At 41.3% G+C, this 19,174-nt stretch overlaps 1 protein-coding gene across 1 annotated transcript in view; it reads left to right on the plus strand.

The window, feature by feature from the left end:
• gkup (glucuronokinase with putative uridyl pyrophosphorylase) overlaps positions 1-19,174 on the plus strand; it is a 92,262-nt gene that overhangs the window by 62,106 nt on the left and 10,982 nt on the right. Inside the window, exons 11-17 of the mRNA XM_063038160.1 lie at positions 1,143-1,222; positions 4,002-4,070; positions 5,349-5,409; positions 7,580-7,596; positions 11,872-11,929; positions 15,403-15,495; positions 17,488-17,548. Of these exons, the coding sequence (XP_062894230.1) occupies positions 1,143-1,222; positions 4,002-4,070; positions 5,349-5,409; positions 7,580-7,596; positions 11,872-11,929; positions 15,403-15,495; positions 17,488-17,548 (439 nt within the window). The remainder of the gene's footprint in view (positions 1-1,142; positions 1,223-4,001; positions 4,071-5,348; positions 5,410-7,579; positions 7,597-11,871; positions 11,930-15,402; positions 15,496-17,487; positions 17,549-19,174) is intronic.

Below are 19,174 nucleotides of genomic sequence, written 5' to 3' on the forward strand. Positions count from 1 at the left end.
TATGCTTTAAAATTGCTTCTGCCTTTTCATGTGTGGTGTGATTAAAGGCCCATGAAATAGTACATATTGTTCCCCTTGTTTTGACTTCTATTCAAGGATGTAGAATTAGTATCTATGCCAGTGCATTTTCTTTAAACAACATGCATATGTTTGCACATTGTTGGGATGAAAAGCTTTTGGGCTAAGTTAACTGATTTTTTTTTAGTGGAAATTTACTGGCAGAGCACAGCAAAGGTGGAGAGAGACATATGCTTCTAAACTACTAAATATTTAAAAACGCAAACACGAGAAAATCTGCAGATGCTGGAAATTCAAGCAACACATACAAAATGCTGGTGGAGCGCAGCAGGCCAGGCGGCATCCTGGCCTGCTGCATTCCACCAGCATTTTGTGTGTGTTACTAAATATTTGCTTTTTCTGCTTTTAGTTCTGGACTCTTATTTATGATTTTTATTGAGTAGATTCCAATGTTTTCTGAAGCTACCATAGTAACCATATTTGAGGATCACTGAACTGGCAACAAGGAATTTTGCATAAATGAGGTTCTGCACAATCTGATCAAGGGCCAACCTAAATTACAATGATATGGAAAACGTATGTTTTGTAACTGTTCCTAAACCTGGTAGTGCGAGTCCTAAGGTTCTGTTTAATCTGTATACTGCTGGAAATGAATGTGAACTATTGATAATTTTCAAATTTTCTTAATTAATAAAAGTAAATATTATTTTTCTTCAATTTTGTCCATCTTGTTTGCAACTCAGCATCCATTTTGTGCTGTTCACCATGCACTGTTGGTTGGTATGTCTTCCCAGGAATGGATTGTATGTGTACAGTATATAAACATTGATTTAGGGGATTAAAAAAAAAGTGGGTGAGGTTCTGTCAACTGAAGTTTCACAGTCAAATCAACCATGTGAAAGGCTTTAGGTTTACACAGGAAGAATTTCATTTTCTGGGGTCTGACAGACTGTGCTCATGGAAAATAATCGTGACATGAGGCTACTGCATTGAACTGGAGAAGAGAGTTGAGCAAATGAATTTTGTGTGGTGTTTTTAAGAGGTCAGCAAATTAAGGATTTGACACAAGATATGCTCCTTCATTTGCATTTTTTAAAAAAAAATTCTGTTTCTGAATTCACTAGGTGCTGATACCCCATCCTCTGAATGACCCAACAGAGTTTGGCAGCTTGCAAGATTTGTATGGGATCAGTCGAAAGGAAGGGTTTGTATCTCAAACATTTGTTTCAGTTCCAGCGACCATTTCTCCAGCAGAAATTGCCAGTCAGCAGACTAATGTTTCTATTTCAGTTTAAAAATGTATTATTTTTGAGTGGGTGGAAGAGTCATGAAGACAGATGTCCTTATTCACCAGACTGCTAGAAATCAGGACAGGAGAACTTGAAGTGGTTGAGAAATTAGACTCTAAAAGGGAAATGACTAAAGAGGGGAAATGCAGTATTGTTGCAGGAAAAAGCAATGGAAAAAGGCGAGTGTGATCAATCATATGACTTTGTTCTGTGTAATGTGGTTTATAAACCTAATGTCACTATACACAATAACTGTTAACGTGAGTTTTGTGGCACCGTGTCAATTGGAGAGTCAGAAATGTGGTGGAACAGGCAACAACAAGCTGCTTCAGCAACTGAATCTCAACACTGCAGTCCACAGAACCCCTGACTGAAAACACTAAACCAAAGCAACATAATACAATTTATTTACTGAGAGTCCCAGTCACATTGTGATCTTCTGACATGGTTGATGGGAGAAGTTACATAATCATTTTCTTTCTTGTTGGATGTAACATTATAATAGATATCCCAAAGAAAATACTGCATCCTTCAGTGGAAGTGTATCTGATTCTTCAGAGTGGTGCAGCTGGTAAAACCTCTGCCTTGCAGCACTGGAGACCAGGGTTCAACCCTGACCATGTGCCGTCCGTGTGGAGTTCGCACGTTTTCTTTCTGACTATGAGGTGTTCTGGTTTCCTTCCACAGCCCAAAGATGTGTGGGTTGGTAGGTTAAAGGTTCACAGTAAATGATGCCTGGTGTACAGTACTGTGCAAGAGCTTTAGAGTGCCTAACAGTGCTGTATTTGTCAATGTGAAGTGGAGAGTGAGTTTGTAAATCCGGCAGCAGCAAAGGATGTTGGGAATGGTGAGGGTGGAGTGCTGTGGGAGGGGTGTGGGACAAGTAGCAGAGAAGGAGTGCTAGGGGCAGGAGGTGGTGCAGGTGCAGACACACCCACCCCTGAAACACCAGGCAATGTGATTTTATTCCAAACAATGTTTATTGATCATTACAGAATGTCTCTCTAGTGCTTCCTGATCCCTTCCCTTTTTCCCAACCATGATTCCCCTTTCCCACTCTCAGTCCACAATAGACCCATATCAGAATCAGGTTTAGCATCACTCACACGTGTCATGAAATTTTTTTTGTGGTAGCAATACAGTGCAATGCATAAAATTACTACAGTACTGTGCAAAAGTCTTAGACACCCTAGCTATATGTTTCTAATGTATATATGCCCAAGACTTTTGCACAGTACTGTATAAGTGAGTGGTAGGATCTAGGGGAATTAATCAGAATATGGGGAGAATAAAAATAAAAAGGGCCAAAAGATCTCTTGCAGGATGTTAGGGATAAATTTGTCCGAGTGAGAGTGAGAGAATGAATGGTAGAGTGAAGGAACCATGGGTGACAAGTGAGGTGGAAAATCTAGTCAGGTGGAAGAAGGCAGCATGAGGTTTAGGAAGCAAGGATCAGATGGGTCTATTGAGGAATATAGGGAAGCAAGAAAGGAGCTCAAGAAGGGGCTGAGAAGAGCAAGAAAGGGGCATGAGAAGGCCTTGGTGAGTAGGGTAAAGGAAAACTCCAAGGCATTCTTCAATTATGTGAAGAACAAAAGGATGACAGGAGTGAAGATAGAACCAATTAGAGATAAAGGTTCAAAGATGTGCCTGGAGGCTGTGGAAGTGAGCGAGGTCCTCAATGAATACTTCTCTTCGGTATTCACCAATGAGAGGGAACTTGATGATGGTAAGGACAATATGAGTGAGGTTGATGTTCTGGAGCATGTTGATATTAAGGAAGAGGAGGTGTTGGAGTTGTTAAAATACATTAGGACGGATAAGTCCCCGGGGCCTGACGGAATATGGTACAGAGGAGATTTACCAGGATGCTGCCTGGTTTAGAGAGTATGCATTATGATCAGAGATTAAGGGAGCTAGGACTTTACTCTTTGGAGAGAAGGAGGATGAGAGGAGACGTGATAGAGATATACAAGATATTAAGAGGAATAGATAGAGTGGATAGCCAGCGCCTCTTCCTCAGGGCACCACTGCTCAATACAAGAGGACATGGCTTTAAGGTAAGGGGTGGAAGTTCAAGGGGAATATTAGAGGAAGGTTTTTACTCAGAGAGTGGTTGGTGCGTGGAATGCACTGCCTGAGTCAGTGGTGGAGGCAGATACACTAGTGAAGTTTAAGAGACTACTAGACAGGTATATGGAGGAATTTAAGGTGGGAGGTTATATGGGAGGCAGGGTTTGAGGGTTGGCACAACATTGTGGGTCGAAGGGCCTGTACTGTGCTGTACTATTCTATGTTCATGAAATTATACCAAAAGGCTTTCCCCCTAGTGGAGAAATGAACTTTTGTGATACTTGTAATAACAAAGCAGCTTTGATGGTCACTTGGAGCCATTCCCACTTTCATTACCATGGAGCTGAATTTCTGTAGTTCAATACGATTCCAAAACATAACAGCTGAATGGATAGTGACACATTGATCTGACAGGATACATGTGGACAAGTTCAGGGCCACCATGGAAAGTGATGAACCAGTTTTCAATTATTTTGTAACAATGCTGGTCTGATCACATAAATAGTGAAATAGTGTTGCAGTAGGTGTGATAGAGAACATGAAGAGGAATAAAATATCTGCCGTGTTTTTTGGTGGGGCGGGGGGGAAGAAAGGTGCTAAAGTTGTTTTTTTTTTTCACAGCTACCTGGGTGGTTTGAGATTACTGCAAGCAACCTGTAAGAAGTTCTATCAGTACTGCTCAGAACAAGGGTAAGGAGAGCCATGGAATCTATTTAGCTTGTTGCATGCAGTAGATTGTTAATATAGATGTATGTGTTCATATTGAGATATTAAACAGAGACTTGTTGGTCCTGTCAGCTGGAGATTCGCCATGTTACCAAATACAAACTTCTACAAATCAGAATCAGGTTTATTATCACCGGCATGTGACATGAAATTTGTTAACTTAGCAGCAGCAGTTCAATGCAATACATAATCTAGAGGGAAAAAAATAAATAAAATAAAACATAATAAATAAGTAAATCAATTACATATATTGAATAGATTTTTTTAAAATGTGCAAAAACAGAAATACTGTATTTTTTTTTTTAAAAAGTGAGTTAGTGTCCAAAGCTTCAATGTCCATTAGGAATCGGATGGCAGAGGGGAAGAAGCTGTTCCTGCATTGTTGGAAGTATTCTAACTGGTTGTATCATGGCATGGTACTGCAATTCCAGTGCAGAGAAACTCAGAAGGCTCCAGAGTAGGTGTGCCCAACGTTTTTTTTATGGCATGGACCCCTACCATTAACTGAGAGGTTGTGAACCCTTGCTCCAGAGAATAGTGCCTAGTCCATCACAGGTACAGCCCTCCTCTACATTGATAGCATTTACAGGAGGTGTTCCTCAAGAAGATGGCATCAAGAACCCTACTGTCCAGGTCATGCTTTCTTCTCACTGCTGTCAGGCAGGAGGTACGCAAGCCTTGAGTCCCACACCACTAGATTCACAAACAGTTTTTTGCACATTTTTTTTCTCATTCTCTTCACTGTCTTGTATTTTCTATAAAAAAATTGCATTTTGTGTGTTGCCTGTGACTACATGCCTATTGCTGTCATCAGCAAGTTTTTTTATTGTACCATGTGCCTTGAGCAAATGACAATAAACTCAGCTTTATACAGCTCTGGGCCTTATTTTGAAGTAGAATGGGGTAATTTACCCCACCTCCCGTGTACCCTCACCACTATTTACATGATCACTTACCACATTGCTATTTATTGGAGCTAATACTTGGAATGCAAAATCCAGTATTATTTTTACATTACAATAACAACTATATGCTAAAAGTATGTAACTGGGAGTGATATTCCAGGGCAGTGAAAGTTGTTATGTTTAAAGCACTTTTCAAGTTTAGTTATGCTTATGCTTATGCTTTTGCTTCAGGGAAAATGGAAGTCTACTCGTTTTGGATGTGAAGTTTAGAAAATGTCTATCTTCAAGTTCGATTAACTATAGTGGTTTATATAGCTGATGTTCCTATATTTTTCAGAATTGCTTTGGCCAAACGGAACTTTACTTTGAAATATGACACTAACATACCACGGCAAGTGGTAAGTAAATTTGTGAGCAGATTTGGATGTGCTGATAGCTGGTGATCTTGTTTTGAAGTGAGTGACATTTCGAGTGATTACCAGGTATTTGGGTCCAAGCATGAGTTTAAACTGGTGCATAGGGCCAGAAGGACAGCATTTGTCAGTAACTGCGAATGTGCAATTGAACAGAAAGGTGTGCCGCAGGGCTAGGTGGGATGAATACGGTTTCTCTGCTTTAAAGTAAGTAATAAATCTGGAATTTGGACTTCATTGCTTATTGAAGTTGTATTCTTTATTGGTTCAGTGATTTTTCTTCACTGAGTTTGCACAAGTAGGCCATAATTCTCTTTTTCCGTTGTGTCATGGTTTCCACCCCCTTCCTCACTCTGACTCACTTTCATTTTCTGGTTTGGACTCTTTACGTACAGAAGGAAGCAAGCCCAACAGCGTAATGAGATGAAATATTCTTGAACCATCAGATCAAATCCAAAAATCGGGCTGTTGCTGTTTGATGCCTTAGGTGACCAAATGGTCACTTCATATGTGTCGGCTTTCCAACTTCCACCATTTTCCACGTGTCTGTTAGTGGTTGCTTTCATTACCTGGTTTGTCCACGAGCAACTGAAGCCCTTGAACTTGTACCATCTATCACAAAGGTTTTATAGTCTGTCGATGCTACCTTGACTTACCCGGTCTGTCTAGACCTTAGATTTATAATATTCTATGTGTATTACTGTATTTAAATATCTTTTGTGGTCTTGCCCATCCCTCCTCTTGCCTCCTCACAGTCTGCAAGCTTCAGTTCATGTTTTTTTTTTTATCAACTTTTGCATCTCCCATGCTTTTATCCATGATTGGCATTGGTTTATTATTGTCACAGGTACTGAGATTAGCCAGCCGGTGCTGTAGTGGCATCTGCACCAGACTTCAAGGCAAGTAGTCCCAGTTTTGAATCCGGCTGGCTCCTTGCGTACTTTCCATCTGTGCTGGGTTGAGCATCAAGCTAGTAACTTGGCCTCCTATTTAAAAAAAAAAATATAGGCAAATGCTAAAGAAACTACAAGGTTGCCGCTCGATGTGCCACAAGGTGCGGAGAGGAACAACAATGTACTGAGAAGGAGTGAAGAGCTTTTGTTTGTTTGCCATCCAGAAAGATCATGCCATACAGTATATATGCATACAACAGGAATTCTGCAGATGCTGGAAATTCAAGCAACACACATCAAAGTTGCTGGTGAACGCAGCAGGCCAGGCAGCATCTATAGGAAGAGGCGCAGTCGACGTTTCAGGCCGAGACCCTTCGTCAGGACTAACTATTGAGGTCGTAAAATGGAAAATAAAATGTACCATGTAGTGTCATAGTTACAGAGAAAGTGCAGCACAGGCAGTCAATTAAAGTGCAAGGGCCACAGTGAGGTGGACTGGGAGACCAAAAGTTCATTTATTCAAGACTCCGAATGTGTGGCGACACGTGCTGGCTGCCCCAGCACGTCCTTTGGTTGTGTTGGATGTAAATGTGAACAAAACAATTCACTGTACATGTCAATGTACATTTGATAAATAAGTTAATCCGATTCTGAGGACAGTGGAATGACAGCTGCTTTTGACTCTGGTAATTCATGCTGTCATGGTTTTTTATCTTCTGCCTTGAAGGAAGGGGGTGGGGATGGAAAGGGAATAACCAGGATGGGAAAGGTCTTAGATTATTTTGGCTGTAGGAAGTGTAGGCAAGATCAATGGAGGGAAAACTGGTTTGTGTGATGGATTGAGCTGCTTATACAATGGTCTACAATTATTTTTCTGTTTTGTTTTTGTTAGACTAACAGCCATACCTCAAGGCTAGCTCATTGGTTTGAAATTAACCATCAACGTAACGTGTCTCTCAATTCCCACGCCCAGTTATGTGACCAAGTTTTCCATTATCCTTTCCAAGATCTGGTATTTTAGATTGTCACTTGTTTATGTTTATCTAAACTGTTGTTAAGTATAATGCAATGTGCTTGTTATGTAGAAGTTATCTTGTTGTTTGTGAAGGAATTGGAGCCAAAAGAGAAATTATAGACCAGTAAATGAAGGCCAAGCTGGTTAATGTTATCTGTGTGCCTCATTTATTTACAACATAAAGTAGATTCAGAAATGTACTTTTAGTGCATGTAATCTCACTTATCTGACTTCTGTCTTTCTACAGGGGCTTGCTGGAAGCAGGTCAGTGTCAATAAAATACTTTGCTTCATATATTTATTATACTGAGCATTCCTGCAACCATTCCTTGGTTGAGAATTCTTTCCCTTAGCTTAACAGCACAGACAGTACTCACTACTGCAGGGGTTTGTTACTGTGGTGTTAGCACATGTATGTGCCATAAAATTGTAATGGATTAAGGTTAGCACAGCCTGCTTTACTTGTCTACACTCATCATTCTCTTTGCTATATTTAATATTTGTCACTCTGTAATGATAGTCCAAAAAATGTGGAATATACAGCACTTAAACAGATTTTTTAACATAAGGCCCTTCTTCCTTGCATCAGCTTCTACAGATGCACATTTCCTTTGTTGAGCTGAATGAACCTTGTGTTGAAAACTATGGGCAAATGAAGACAGCAGTGGACTGCAGGAAAAAAATACTCCTTTGTGTTTAAAAATATGATTCAATCCTATTAGTTACAGTTAATTTGATTTGTCAAGTCAAGTGCTTATTCATTACTGTTTCCCATGAAATGATAAACCACATGTTCCACATTCTGACTCAGGATTAACTAAGCTTCTCCTGAATTCTTTACTTTTTTTTACTCTTGTATTTTGCTTGGTACAAGGTTTAAGGTTCAAGGTAGATTTATTATCAAGGTATGGATGTATGTAGTATACAACCCTGAGATTTCCCAGAGATAGCCATGGAACAAAGAAAACCATGGAAACTAGTCAAAGAAAGACGTCAACCCCGCCAATGCACAAAAAAAATTCCGCAAATGGCAACCAGAACATTAATCTCCCCTCGTGCAAAAAAAGACGCACAAACAGCAACAAGAACATCGTGCGTGCGCACACACACGCAACAAGAACATCAAAACACCTCCCCCATGCAAAAAGACATACAAACCATGTAAGCAGCAACAAGAACAAGCAAAAACATAATATTAAAAACACAAAATCAAAAAAGTCCAATTGAACTACAGTCCAATCCATAAATTGCAGACCCAGAACTTCGGTACCATCCTCTGACAGCATCCAAGAGGAAAGAGGAGAGAGAGACCATTCAAATGCAGGGGCCTTTCCTTCAGGAGCAACGAGCAAGAGACCGTCACACACAGATACCTTCCTCTGGTAGCAGCGAGCAAGAGGCTGGTAGGCTGGTAGTGCCAAACATTCGCTTGCCTTCTGCACTTGCCTCGGTGTTTCAATCTTTGTAATTGTATTAAAGGGGAAACTTTTTATGTCTAATCTGTTGAACACCTTCATAATTTCAAAAACTTAAAGCTGTCATGGTCCGGTACGTGAGTCCGCATTCCGGTTCACGGTCCGGTCCATGGACTCCGGACTCCGGGTCTTCCAGCTGTCCCTTGTTTGAGTTAATCATAGACACCTGATTCCCATCTTTGGGCTTGCAATATAAGTAGCCTTGGGGTTGAGTGTGGGGGCTGGTTTGTCTTGTCAGTCCCCCTTAGAGCAACCTGTTGATGGAAGGCTAGTGAAACCATTTGTGATCTCTAGGCCTGGTTGGAGGACCACTGCTTCATGGAGCCTTGTTGCCACTCATTGGAGTAGTCTTTGTGGTATGGATTTGGCTATTTCCTGGGCCAGCCACTCCAAGCTAGGTAGGGATCTGGCTGTTTCCTTAGCCAGCTGAGGTTGCTGGCTGAACTGAGACTTGAAGCTACCCCGGAGCAGATATGGAACTGTCTGTTGTTCTTTGGTGTTTGTCACTTCTTGTCCTTGCCTCTGTGGGGTAAGCCAGGCTGTTTCTCCATTACCTGACGGAGAGACCTGTCCCACTTTAGTGTGGAGATGAAGTTGAGTCCTGGCTTGTCTTAGGATAAGTCCTGGCTCTATGTTTATGTTATGTTCTGTCCTGTCTCATGTTAGTGTTGTGCTAAAGATGAGTCCCAGCTTGTCGAAGGATAAGTCCTGGCTCTATGTTGATGTTCAGTTCCCAGTCTATCTCTGAGCTCCAAGAACCCAAGCCTCGAAGATCCCAAGCCAAGCTCAAGACCCAAGACCCAAGACCCAAGACCCCAGCCTGCAGCCAGGCTCAAGTCCCAAGACCCTAATCTCAAGCCATGTCATGTCCTTGCCTGGTTCTGGGGTCCGAGCCCGAGACAAGACCCAGGTTCTGGGTCCTTGTCCAGTCTCGGGCTTGGAGTCCGAGCCTCGTCTTGTCTCCAAGCTCAGGCCTCTAGACCCCAGCCACGTCCTGTCCTGAAGCCATGTCATGTCCTTGCCTGGTTCCAGGGTCGGAGCCCGAGGCAAGACCCTGGTTCTGGTCCTCGTCCAGTCTCGGGCTCGGAGTCCAAGCCTCGTCTCCTAGTCCATGGTTCCTAGTCCTGGTCCCGCTTTCCCTAGCCCAACTCTGCGTTCTTGTCCCTGCTCCTTGCCTGAATCCTGTCACGTCCCTACTCTAGTCAAGTCCTGTTCCTTGTACTTCAGTGTCTGTGTCTTGCATTTGGGTCCATTCCCAGCACCCCTTGTGACAAAAACATCTGCCCTAGAGAAGAATCCGAAATTCTTAAATATTTCCAGAGATACGATGAGGCATACAAAAGAAACTGAACAAGGTAAAATAATGGTGGGAATTGACAAATCTGGTCATTTTAAATAATAGAGAATGCTGAACAGGTCAGGCATCAAATGTGGAAAGGAAAAACGGTTGAAGTGCCTTTATCAGTTTATTTCTTTTGTGGTGGGTTCCAAGATTGTCAAGCCAAGGGGTGGTCATGGGGACAAGCTCCCACTACCTAAAAGTGCTCCTCACGGCACGTGCCTCAAATAGCCTCTGAAAACTAAGTCCAACTCCTGGCCTTCTCATGTGGCTTAGCCTCTAAGCCCGGCGGAACTGTTTCTACTGACAGGAAAAGGGGCGAAAGCGGGTCCTGGTGCCTTAAAACCAGTGCTTCGAGTAGATGGAGCTCGTCAGCCTGGGAAGGCAGTCCATCCAAGAGAGGGAAACTCTGATTTCAAACCTCCGCTGCCTTGCGGCCATACCCACTCATGGGAAAGGCTTCGGGAGTAAACCCTGAGGACAAATCCGGAGCTGGAGTCCCTAAGGCAGTCCGACGTTGCCTTCAACCTCGTTCTGGCAACTCCTGCGACGACACTGGTGCCAAGCTGTATCGTCCCTTGTTCTTCCCTTGGACAACATCGGTGTCGTGGAGGGGGAGACTTGCAGCATGGGCAACTGCTGGTCTTCCATACAACCTTGCCCAGGCCTGCGCCCTGATGAGGACACTCCAGCAAGACTTTCCAGGCGCAGATCCATGGTCTCGTGAGACTTACGGATGCCACCAAGATGACACTATTTAGTAATTAGTCCATTTGTCAAAAAAAAAACAAGATTTGTTACCTCAATGAGTCCTAATTTCAAGACTTAGTACTTTGAAAATTTTGTCTGCTTTCCTCGTAATGGGAGATTTTGAAAGGATCTGACAGGTAACTTGGGAGAATTTCAGATAAATCAAATGAGTTGTAGTTGATTGTAGTGAAGTTTTTATACAAAAGCAGATTTTGTCTGTAGTTCTCTGGATTTATAAACATGGCCTGCTTTTGCTTTCATAATTATGTTTTGGGGATTTTTGTTTAGATTCTTCTATTGATAGCCGTTTCGTTTGGCTATATTCGTGTACGTTTGAACGGTGGTTAAGCTCAAGTATGGAGAAGTGATAGATAAATAAATCTCTTGTATCACTGTTAACATTCATCACTGTCAGGACAATTATAACCTTGGAGCTCAGAAATCATTAGAAATTGGCTGCATTGGTGACTGCATGGAAACAATTATGCAGGACTACTTGTGCTTGTTTATACAGAAAAGCTATTTTTATTTGGAACTTTCTTCACGTCACTCTCAATGCACGAATCACTGGTGGCAGAATTTTATTTTTAGAAACATTTTTTTGCATGTAATTTACATCTATTCTTAAAATCCATATTTTTTGCTGTTATTTACTTGAGGGATATGGCATCACTGGTATGGCCAACATTTATTGGCCCTCCCTGAGAAGGTCTCAGTGACAATCATTCTGTAGAAGATGCACCCAGAATGTTCTTGGGGAAAGAATTACAAATTTTAGAAATCATTTTGGTAAAGGAATGGTATATCTGTGAGTCAGGGTGGAAAAGGACGTGAGGTTGGTGGGGTGGTGGGGTGGTGGGGGGGTACCATTCATATATGCCCACTGTTCTTGCCCTGAGTGCTAGAGAGTATAAGTATGTTTACTGGTGGACTGAGCTTCACGTTCTGTCTTCAAGATTTTTTTTTCTTTTAACAGTGCGATAGTTTCAGCTACACTTAAGTCCTTGATGAAGTTCTATGATTTAATTGATGATGTGAGTAAAACACTGACTTTTATTTATTCCAGCAATGTTCAAAGCAAATTTATTGTCAAAGTACAATAATGTTACCATATACGACCCTAAGATTCATTTTCTTGTGGGAAAACTCAGTAAATCCAAGAACCACAATAGAATCAATGAAAGACCTCACCCAACAGAGTGGAACAATCAGTTCAAAAGAGAACAAACTGTGCAAATACAAAAAGGAAGAGTAAATCATAATAAATAAACAATAAGTATCAAGAACATGAGATAAAGAGTTCTTGAAGCGAGTACATGGGTTATGGGAACAGTTCAGTGATGGGAGCAAGTGAAGTTTAGTAGAGTTATCCCCTCTGATTCAAGAGTCTGATGGTTGAGGGATGGTAACTGTTTCTGAACCTGATGGTGTGGGACCTGAGACTCCTCTACCTTCTTCCTGATAGCAGCAGTGGGAAGAGAGCATGACCTGGGTGGAGGGGGTCCTTGATGATGGATGCTGCTTTCCTGCGACAGTGCTCTGTGTAGGCGTTTTCAATGGTGAGGAGGGCTTTAACATGATGGACTGGGCCACATCCACTACTTTTGTAGGAATTTCCATTCAAGGCCATGGTTGTTTCCATACCAGGCTGTGATACAGCCAGCCAATATACTCTCCATCACACATCTATAGAAGTTTGTTAAAGTTTTAGATGTCATACCGAATTTCCACAGACTCCCAGGAAAGTAGAGGCGCTGCTGTGCTTTTTTTTGTAATTACACTGATGTGCTGGGCCCAGGATAGTTCCTCTGAAATGATAGTACTGAGGAATTTTAAGTTGTTGACTCTCTTCACTTCTGATCCTCCTGATGAGAACTGGCTCATGGACCTCCGGTTTCCTCCCCCTTGGTATTGCTGACAGAGAGGGAGAGAGATTGTTGTTGTGGCACAACTCAGCTAGATTTTTAATCTTTCTTCTATATGCTGATTCATCACTACCTTTGATTTGGCCAAAGAGAGTTGCGTTGTCAGAAAATTTGAATATGGCATTGGAGCTGTGCTTAGCTTCAGTCATAAATGTAGAGCAGGGGGCTAAGCACACAGCCTTGTTGTGCATCTATGCTTATGGAGATTGTAGAGGAGATGTTGGTGTCAATCCAAATTGACTGGATCCAAAATCTGAAATAGAGGATCCAATTGCACAAGGAGGTATTGAGATCAAAGTCTTGAAGCTTATTGATAATTGATTTTGAAGGGATGAGAGTATTGAATGCTGAGCTGTAGTCAATAAGGAACATTCTGATATATGCATCTTTGCTGTCTAGATGTTCCAAGGTTGAGTAAGGACCCAATGAAATGGCACCTGCTGTGCACCTGGTAGGCAAATTGGAGTGGCTCAAGTCACTTGTATAGAGAAGATGAATAGAAGAATCATTAGATCAATTTGTGCCCTCTCATTGTCCATTTTTCACCCCTGGAGCTGATTCTGTCTTGGATTAGTTGATCATTTCAGAATTGAAAATGAGTGAAGTTTTTGTCGCCAAAGGTGATGCATATCAATTCTGATCCAGTTAAATGTAGGTTCAGGCTTGAAGGACTTTAGCCATGACCATTGGGAGCATGCACTGGGTAATGTTTGTAAGGAAACTTCTCTGCTGCATTTACTTATGTACACACAGTGGCTACTTTTTTTAGGTACAGGAGGTACCTAACAAAGTGGCCACTGAGTGTGTGTTCATGGTCTTCTGCAGCTGTAGCCCATCCACTTCAAGGTTTGACATGCTGTACGTACAGAGATGCTCTTCTGCACACCTCTGTTGGAACGCGTGGTTATTTGAGTTCCTTCCTGTCATCTTGAACCGGTTTGGCTCCTCTGACCTCTCTCATCAACAAGGTATTTTCACCCATAGAGCTGCTGCTTACTGGATGTTTTTTTTTTGGGGGGGTTTTTTGTTCTTCACACCATTCTTTATAAACTCCAGAGACTGTTGTGCGTGAAAATCGCAGGAGTTCGGCATTTTCTGAAATACTCAAACCACCCCATCTGGCACCAACAATAATTCCACTGTCAAAGTCACTTAGATCACATTTCTTCCACATCCTGATGTTTGGTCTGAACAACAACTGAGCCTCTTGATCATGTTTACATATTTGAATACATTGAGTTGCTGCCACATGAATGGCTGATTAGATATTTGCATTTGTAACGTTCAGTTATATTGGCTCGTGTATGTCTAGGGGAAATCCAGCCCAGCACCCACCTCAACACTCCCCACAGGGTCGGTTGCCGCCCGAATCAATCACAAACATCAAACATCAATCATCAGCCAGCACACCCAGTAAATTTTACCAAATACACTTTATAGATGTTACTAATTCTATGACATTAATATACATTTGATACAGAGAGGAAAGTAATGGGAAAAAAAAGGCACCAACACTTATCAAAGTCCAAGTTCTTTGCACGCTACGTTGGAGCTCAATTCGACTTCAGATGACCACCCGAATTCCGTCGACTCACGGCTCGGGACCACCCTGAGTGATCGACCGGAGCCTCTCCACACGTCCGCAGTCTTCCTCGTCTCTCCTCCGACTCCCCACCAAAACTCAGTCCACAGTCATATCATACAGCATGGTATCCGAAAACAAAACGATACATAACCACCCATTGGTTAATAGAACCCTGTTATCTCATTTTAAAATAAAACAAACTGTTAGCGCAAACTCTCTTCGGCGTTAAAGCACTACAAAGCCGCATTCCCCAGATTAACATAACAAAGTCGCCATTTTAAATGTAACAAAAGAAAGACCCCGTACACATTAATGAGCAAGTGCACAGGTGTACCTAATAAAGTGGCCACTGAATGCATGTTCCTTGGTGTGTTGAGACATACACAGTAAAACTTTACTCTTAAATTACTTCATCGTCTCCAGTGTCTTAAGTGAACAACTAATATAAATACATGAATCTATACTGTAAAGCTACCAATTTTACCTTGTAATTTGGCTGTCTGAGCTCATTTGGATTTTAATTCTGGGGTCTAACCTGCTGTGCCACACTGTCCCTTTATTAAATTACTGTTTTAAAATAAGTCACCCTGGGGCAGCACAGTAGTGTAATAGCACAATGCTTTACAGTGCCAGTCATCGGAAACTCGGTGTTCATTTCCCACCACTGCCTCGCCGTGACTCCCATGTGTTTCCTCCAGGTGCTCTCGTTTCCTCCCACGTCCCAAAGATGTATGGGTTAGGGTTAGTAAGTTGTGGGTATACTGTGTTGGCGCCAGAAGCATGGCGACACTTGCGGCCGTCCCCAGCACATCCTTGGACTCTGGTCATTGATGCAAAGCGAGCAATTTCACTGAAGGTTTTGTTGTACATCTGAGAAATAAAGTTAATCTTTCTTTCTATCTATTTATCTATTTTTTTCCTTTAGTTTTTTTCCTTAATTTAACTATATAAATCTCCTTGTATTATTCGAGACTGATTTTCAAGTTTCTTTTGACAGGATTTACCAAAGCCACTTAGAGCAAAATTTATTTTAAATGTGGAGTCTGAAGAACTATTTATTACAGCTGGACTTCAGGATCGAGTCGTCCAGGTACAGTTCACATTTCACATATGCAATGGTTCGTACGAGTAATTTAAGATGGATAAATTTAAATTAGTTATTAGCACTCAACTCAAAAAGTTCAAGAATCATGAGAAAGTGTTGCAGCTCTAAAACATTCAGTTTCGACCACATTTGGAGTTTGTATTCAGTTCTGGTTGCCTTATTATAGGAAGGATGAGGAAACTTTAGACAAGGCACGGAGGAGATTTACCAGGATGCTATCTGGATTAGTGAGCATGTCTTATGAGGATAGGTTGAGCGTCCCCTCTCATCTTCCTTCACTCTAGAGATGTACAAGGTGATTATCGGCATAGATCAAATGGACAGCCAAAGACTTTTCTCCCCCCAGAGTGGAAATGGCTTATACAAGTGGACAAGGTGATTGGAGGAAAGTTTAGGGGGATGTCAGAGGTAGGTTTGTTGCAGAGAGTGATGGGTGCATGAAACACCCTGCTGGGGGTGGAGGTAGAGTCAGAAACATTAGGGACATTTAAGAGATTCTTTAGGGAAACACATGGATGATAGAAAAGTAGAGGCCTATGTGGGAGGGAAGGGTTAGATTGACCTTAGAGTAGGTTAAAAGGTTGGCACAACATCATTGGCTGAAGGGCCTGTACTGTGCTTTATGTAACCCAGAAGATTGCAAAGTGATAGAGTTGGACTGTAGCATCCATATAGATCCCAGGAAATGAAGTATTGTGAAGTTGAGTCAAATACAGTCAAAGGATCTTTCTCGTTACCATCAAAACTGCCTTTCTGGTGCTCCCTCATCTTAAACAACACTTTCAAGAAATACTGAAGGTAGCAGACGCATAGAATGTGGGGTATTTCAGTATTCATCATCGACAGCAAATCAAGACCTGAGGGACATAGCTGCTTAACTGGTTCTGCGGCTGGTGATAAGTGAACCAATACTTGAGATAAACTTGCTTGTCTTTACCCTTCTGCCCGTTGCAGATGTGACTGTCCATGACATCATCATTGATAGAAGTGACCACTCCACATCTCTGACCCATCTTAATACTCTGTTGTGTGGCAATATATTTGTGTTGAAGATGGATTGATCAAAACAGATGCTGAAGCTTAAAGCAGGGCATTTATGAGGTGCAGTGAACTAGCAGCATCACCTAAAATATATATCGCCATAATCTGTAACCTGTAGCTTGGTGCATTCTTTCCTCCATAAATACAGTACACTCAAGTTGTGTTTCAAGGTGCAGAAGAGCAAGATTGGGCACATCTAATGGTGGGGTGGGTATCTGGCGAAGATGTAGCATGGGAAAAAATGCATGTGAAATCTTGCCACTTCTGTTTGTGAATGGTGGTGTGGATAAGTAGTGGGAAGGAAAGATTTCAAGATCATTCCTGTAGTCAAAGATGTTGGAAATGAAGCCAGAGCATTTATAGTCCATGTTCATTGAGAAGTGCTAAGTACATGTTCCATTAAAGTTTCCTTCTGAGACAGCAATCAAAAAGAAATCCTCAGACAATTTAGTTTACTCCATACTGGGTGTGTAATGGTTATGGGTGCAGTTAGCAAACAGGTTTCATACTGAAGACGTGCTCCTGAACCAGCTGAGGCAGCCAGCAATGTAGTCACTACGTGACTATTTATGTGGAAAACTGCCCATAAGTGATCTGTTCACAAAAAAAACAGGACAAATCATGTCCATCTAATTACTGCCTAGTCAGCCTACTTTAAAATAGCAGCAAAGAGATGCGAGATGTCATTGTCAGTACTTCTTTTACTTACAAGAGTGGTATCAGAACAGAATCAGTTAATTGCAAATAATGTAAATATGAGAATTTTCTCTGCCTCTTTCAATTGCTGAGTTTGCACTATGCAAAACAATTCATGTGTTTGCTAATATTATTGTTCAAAGTAATCTGTTTAAATTAATCTTGCATGTGATTGGGTTCATTGCATTGCTTAACATTTGTTTCTGACAAGTTGGTTCAAAATTCACTTTTTTTAAACAGGTTTACGAAGGGCTTGTGTACATGGATTTCAGCAAAGAACTCATGGAGAAACAGGACTATGGTAAGGGATTTGCTTGTGTGTCAGAGATTCAGCAGATGCTAGAGATCTTGAGCAACAGAAAATGTTGGAGGAACTTAGCAGGGCAGGAGGGAAATAAACAGTCAAATGCTCTGGGCCAAAACCCTTCATCAGTCTTGAAACGTTGACTGATCATTTCTCTCCATGGGTATTGCCTGACCCACTGAGCTCCTCCAGCATTTTGTGTGTGTTATTTGTGAAGTGATGAAACCCGTATTTAAGATGCAATTACTATTATCTTTCTGTACTGGTCAGTAGAAGTGTTTTCCATTTTATAAAATATTTATAGCATAGAGTTGGCATGCTCCAGATGAACCATATCCTCTCATCCTATCAACAAACCCTCTCAATGCTTTCATACAATTGCTCATCCAGCTTCTGTTTCATTTAATTTCAGCTCACTCTCCCTCCAGTAACAAATTCCATATTCCAGCCATTTACTGGATGAAGAAAATGTGTTCTCTATTTCTTACTAAATTTATTATTGACTCTCTAACAATTATGACCGCTGAATTAGGTCATAAAAACAGCTTTGTCTATTTGTAACTCCAAAGATTCAAAGTACATTTATTATCAAAGAATGTATAAATTGTGCAACCTTGAGATTTGTTTCCTTCTAGGCAGCTGCAGAGTAATGAACCTGAAAGAAACCATTTAAAAAAAATAAAGACAAACCCTCAATGCACAGAGAAAGAAATAAAAAACACAAATCATGCAAACAATACAAGTGAGCAACAACATTCCAAACCAAATTGAGTCCTTGGATCCAAATCCCTGGAGTAGGCCCAAAGCTTGGGTATTCAGTTCATCATATTAGTGAGGTATATTGCTGCAAAGTTTGCAATCATGAAGCACGGCATCTGGGGGCAGTCTAACAGCCTTCGTGTCGGCGGCTGCTGTGAACTCCATTCATTTTCTGCTGCCAATTTGTAACCTTGCACTTTGGATCTTCTCTGCCAGGAATACATGCCAGTGAATACTTTTGATGTTTATAAACATCAAGTTGTAGTATACAAATTGCTACTAGTTCCATCTCTTATGTCTTGAAGCTTTGGAGGATATGTGCTTATTGTCTTGCAATAGATTTGTGGAAAAGATAACAAACTTTGGGGTTATTGTTGAGAATCTTTAGAAACTTCTGCCACATCATTCTCTTTCTGTACAACCTTATAAATCCTAAATGTTCACTGTAATTGTCTAATTTGACAGTTGTCCAGGGCGAATGAATGAAAGAAGAATTTGGTTTAAAGTTATAGGATTTCCCAGGATTTTTCAAACCCAGTTGCATAAGAAAACCAGGGACAGAAAAAGACCTGCTGCAACATGACTATTTATTCCAATATACAGTAGTCTTAATGCCTGTTCTTTACAGTGCATGTGTTCTCTACTCCACCCATACTCTTATCATTTCCTGGAAGAGGTACAAAGAGAACAAATAAATATTCAAGGCAATTATCAGGCTCAAAGGTGAGGGAAATCTGAAAGGTTAAACAGGAGATTCTGCAGATGCTGGAAATCTAGAGGATCAAACACAAAGGAATTCAGTAGGTCCGGCCGCATGGATGGAGAGAAATGAACAGTCAACATTTCATGTAAGTCCAGGATAAT

The sequence above is a fragment of the Mobula hypostoma genome, chromosome X2, assembly GCF_963921235.1.
Source record: "Mobula hypostoma chromosome X2, sMobHyp1.1, whole genome shotgun sequence".
Classification (NCBI taxonomy): domain Eukaryota; kingdom Metazoa; phylum Chordata; class Chondrichthyes; order Myliobatiformes; family Myliobatidae; genus Mobula; species Mobula hypostoma.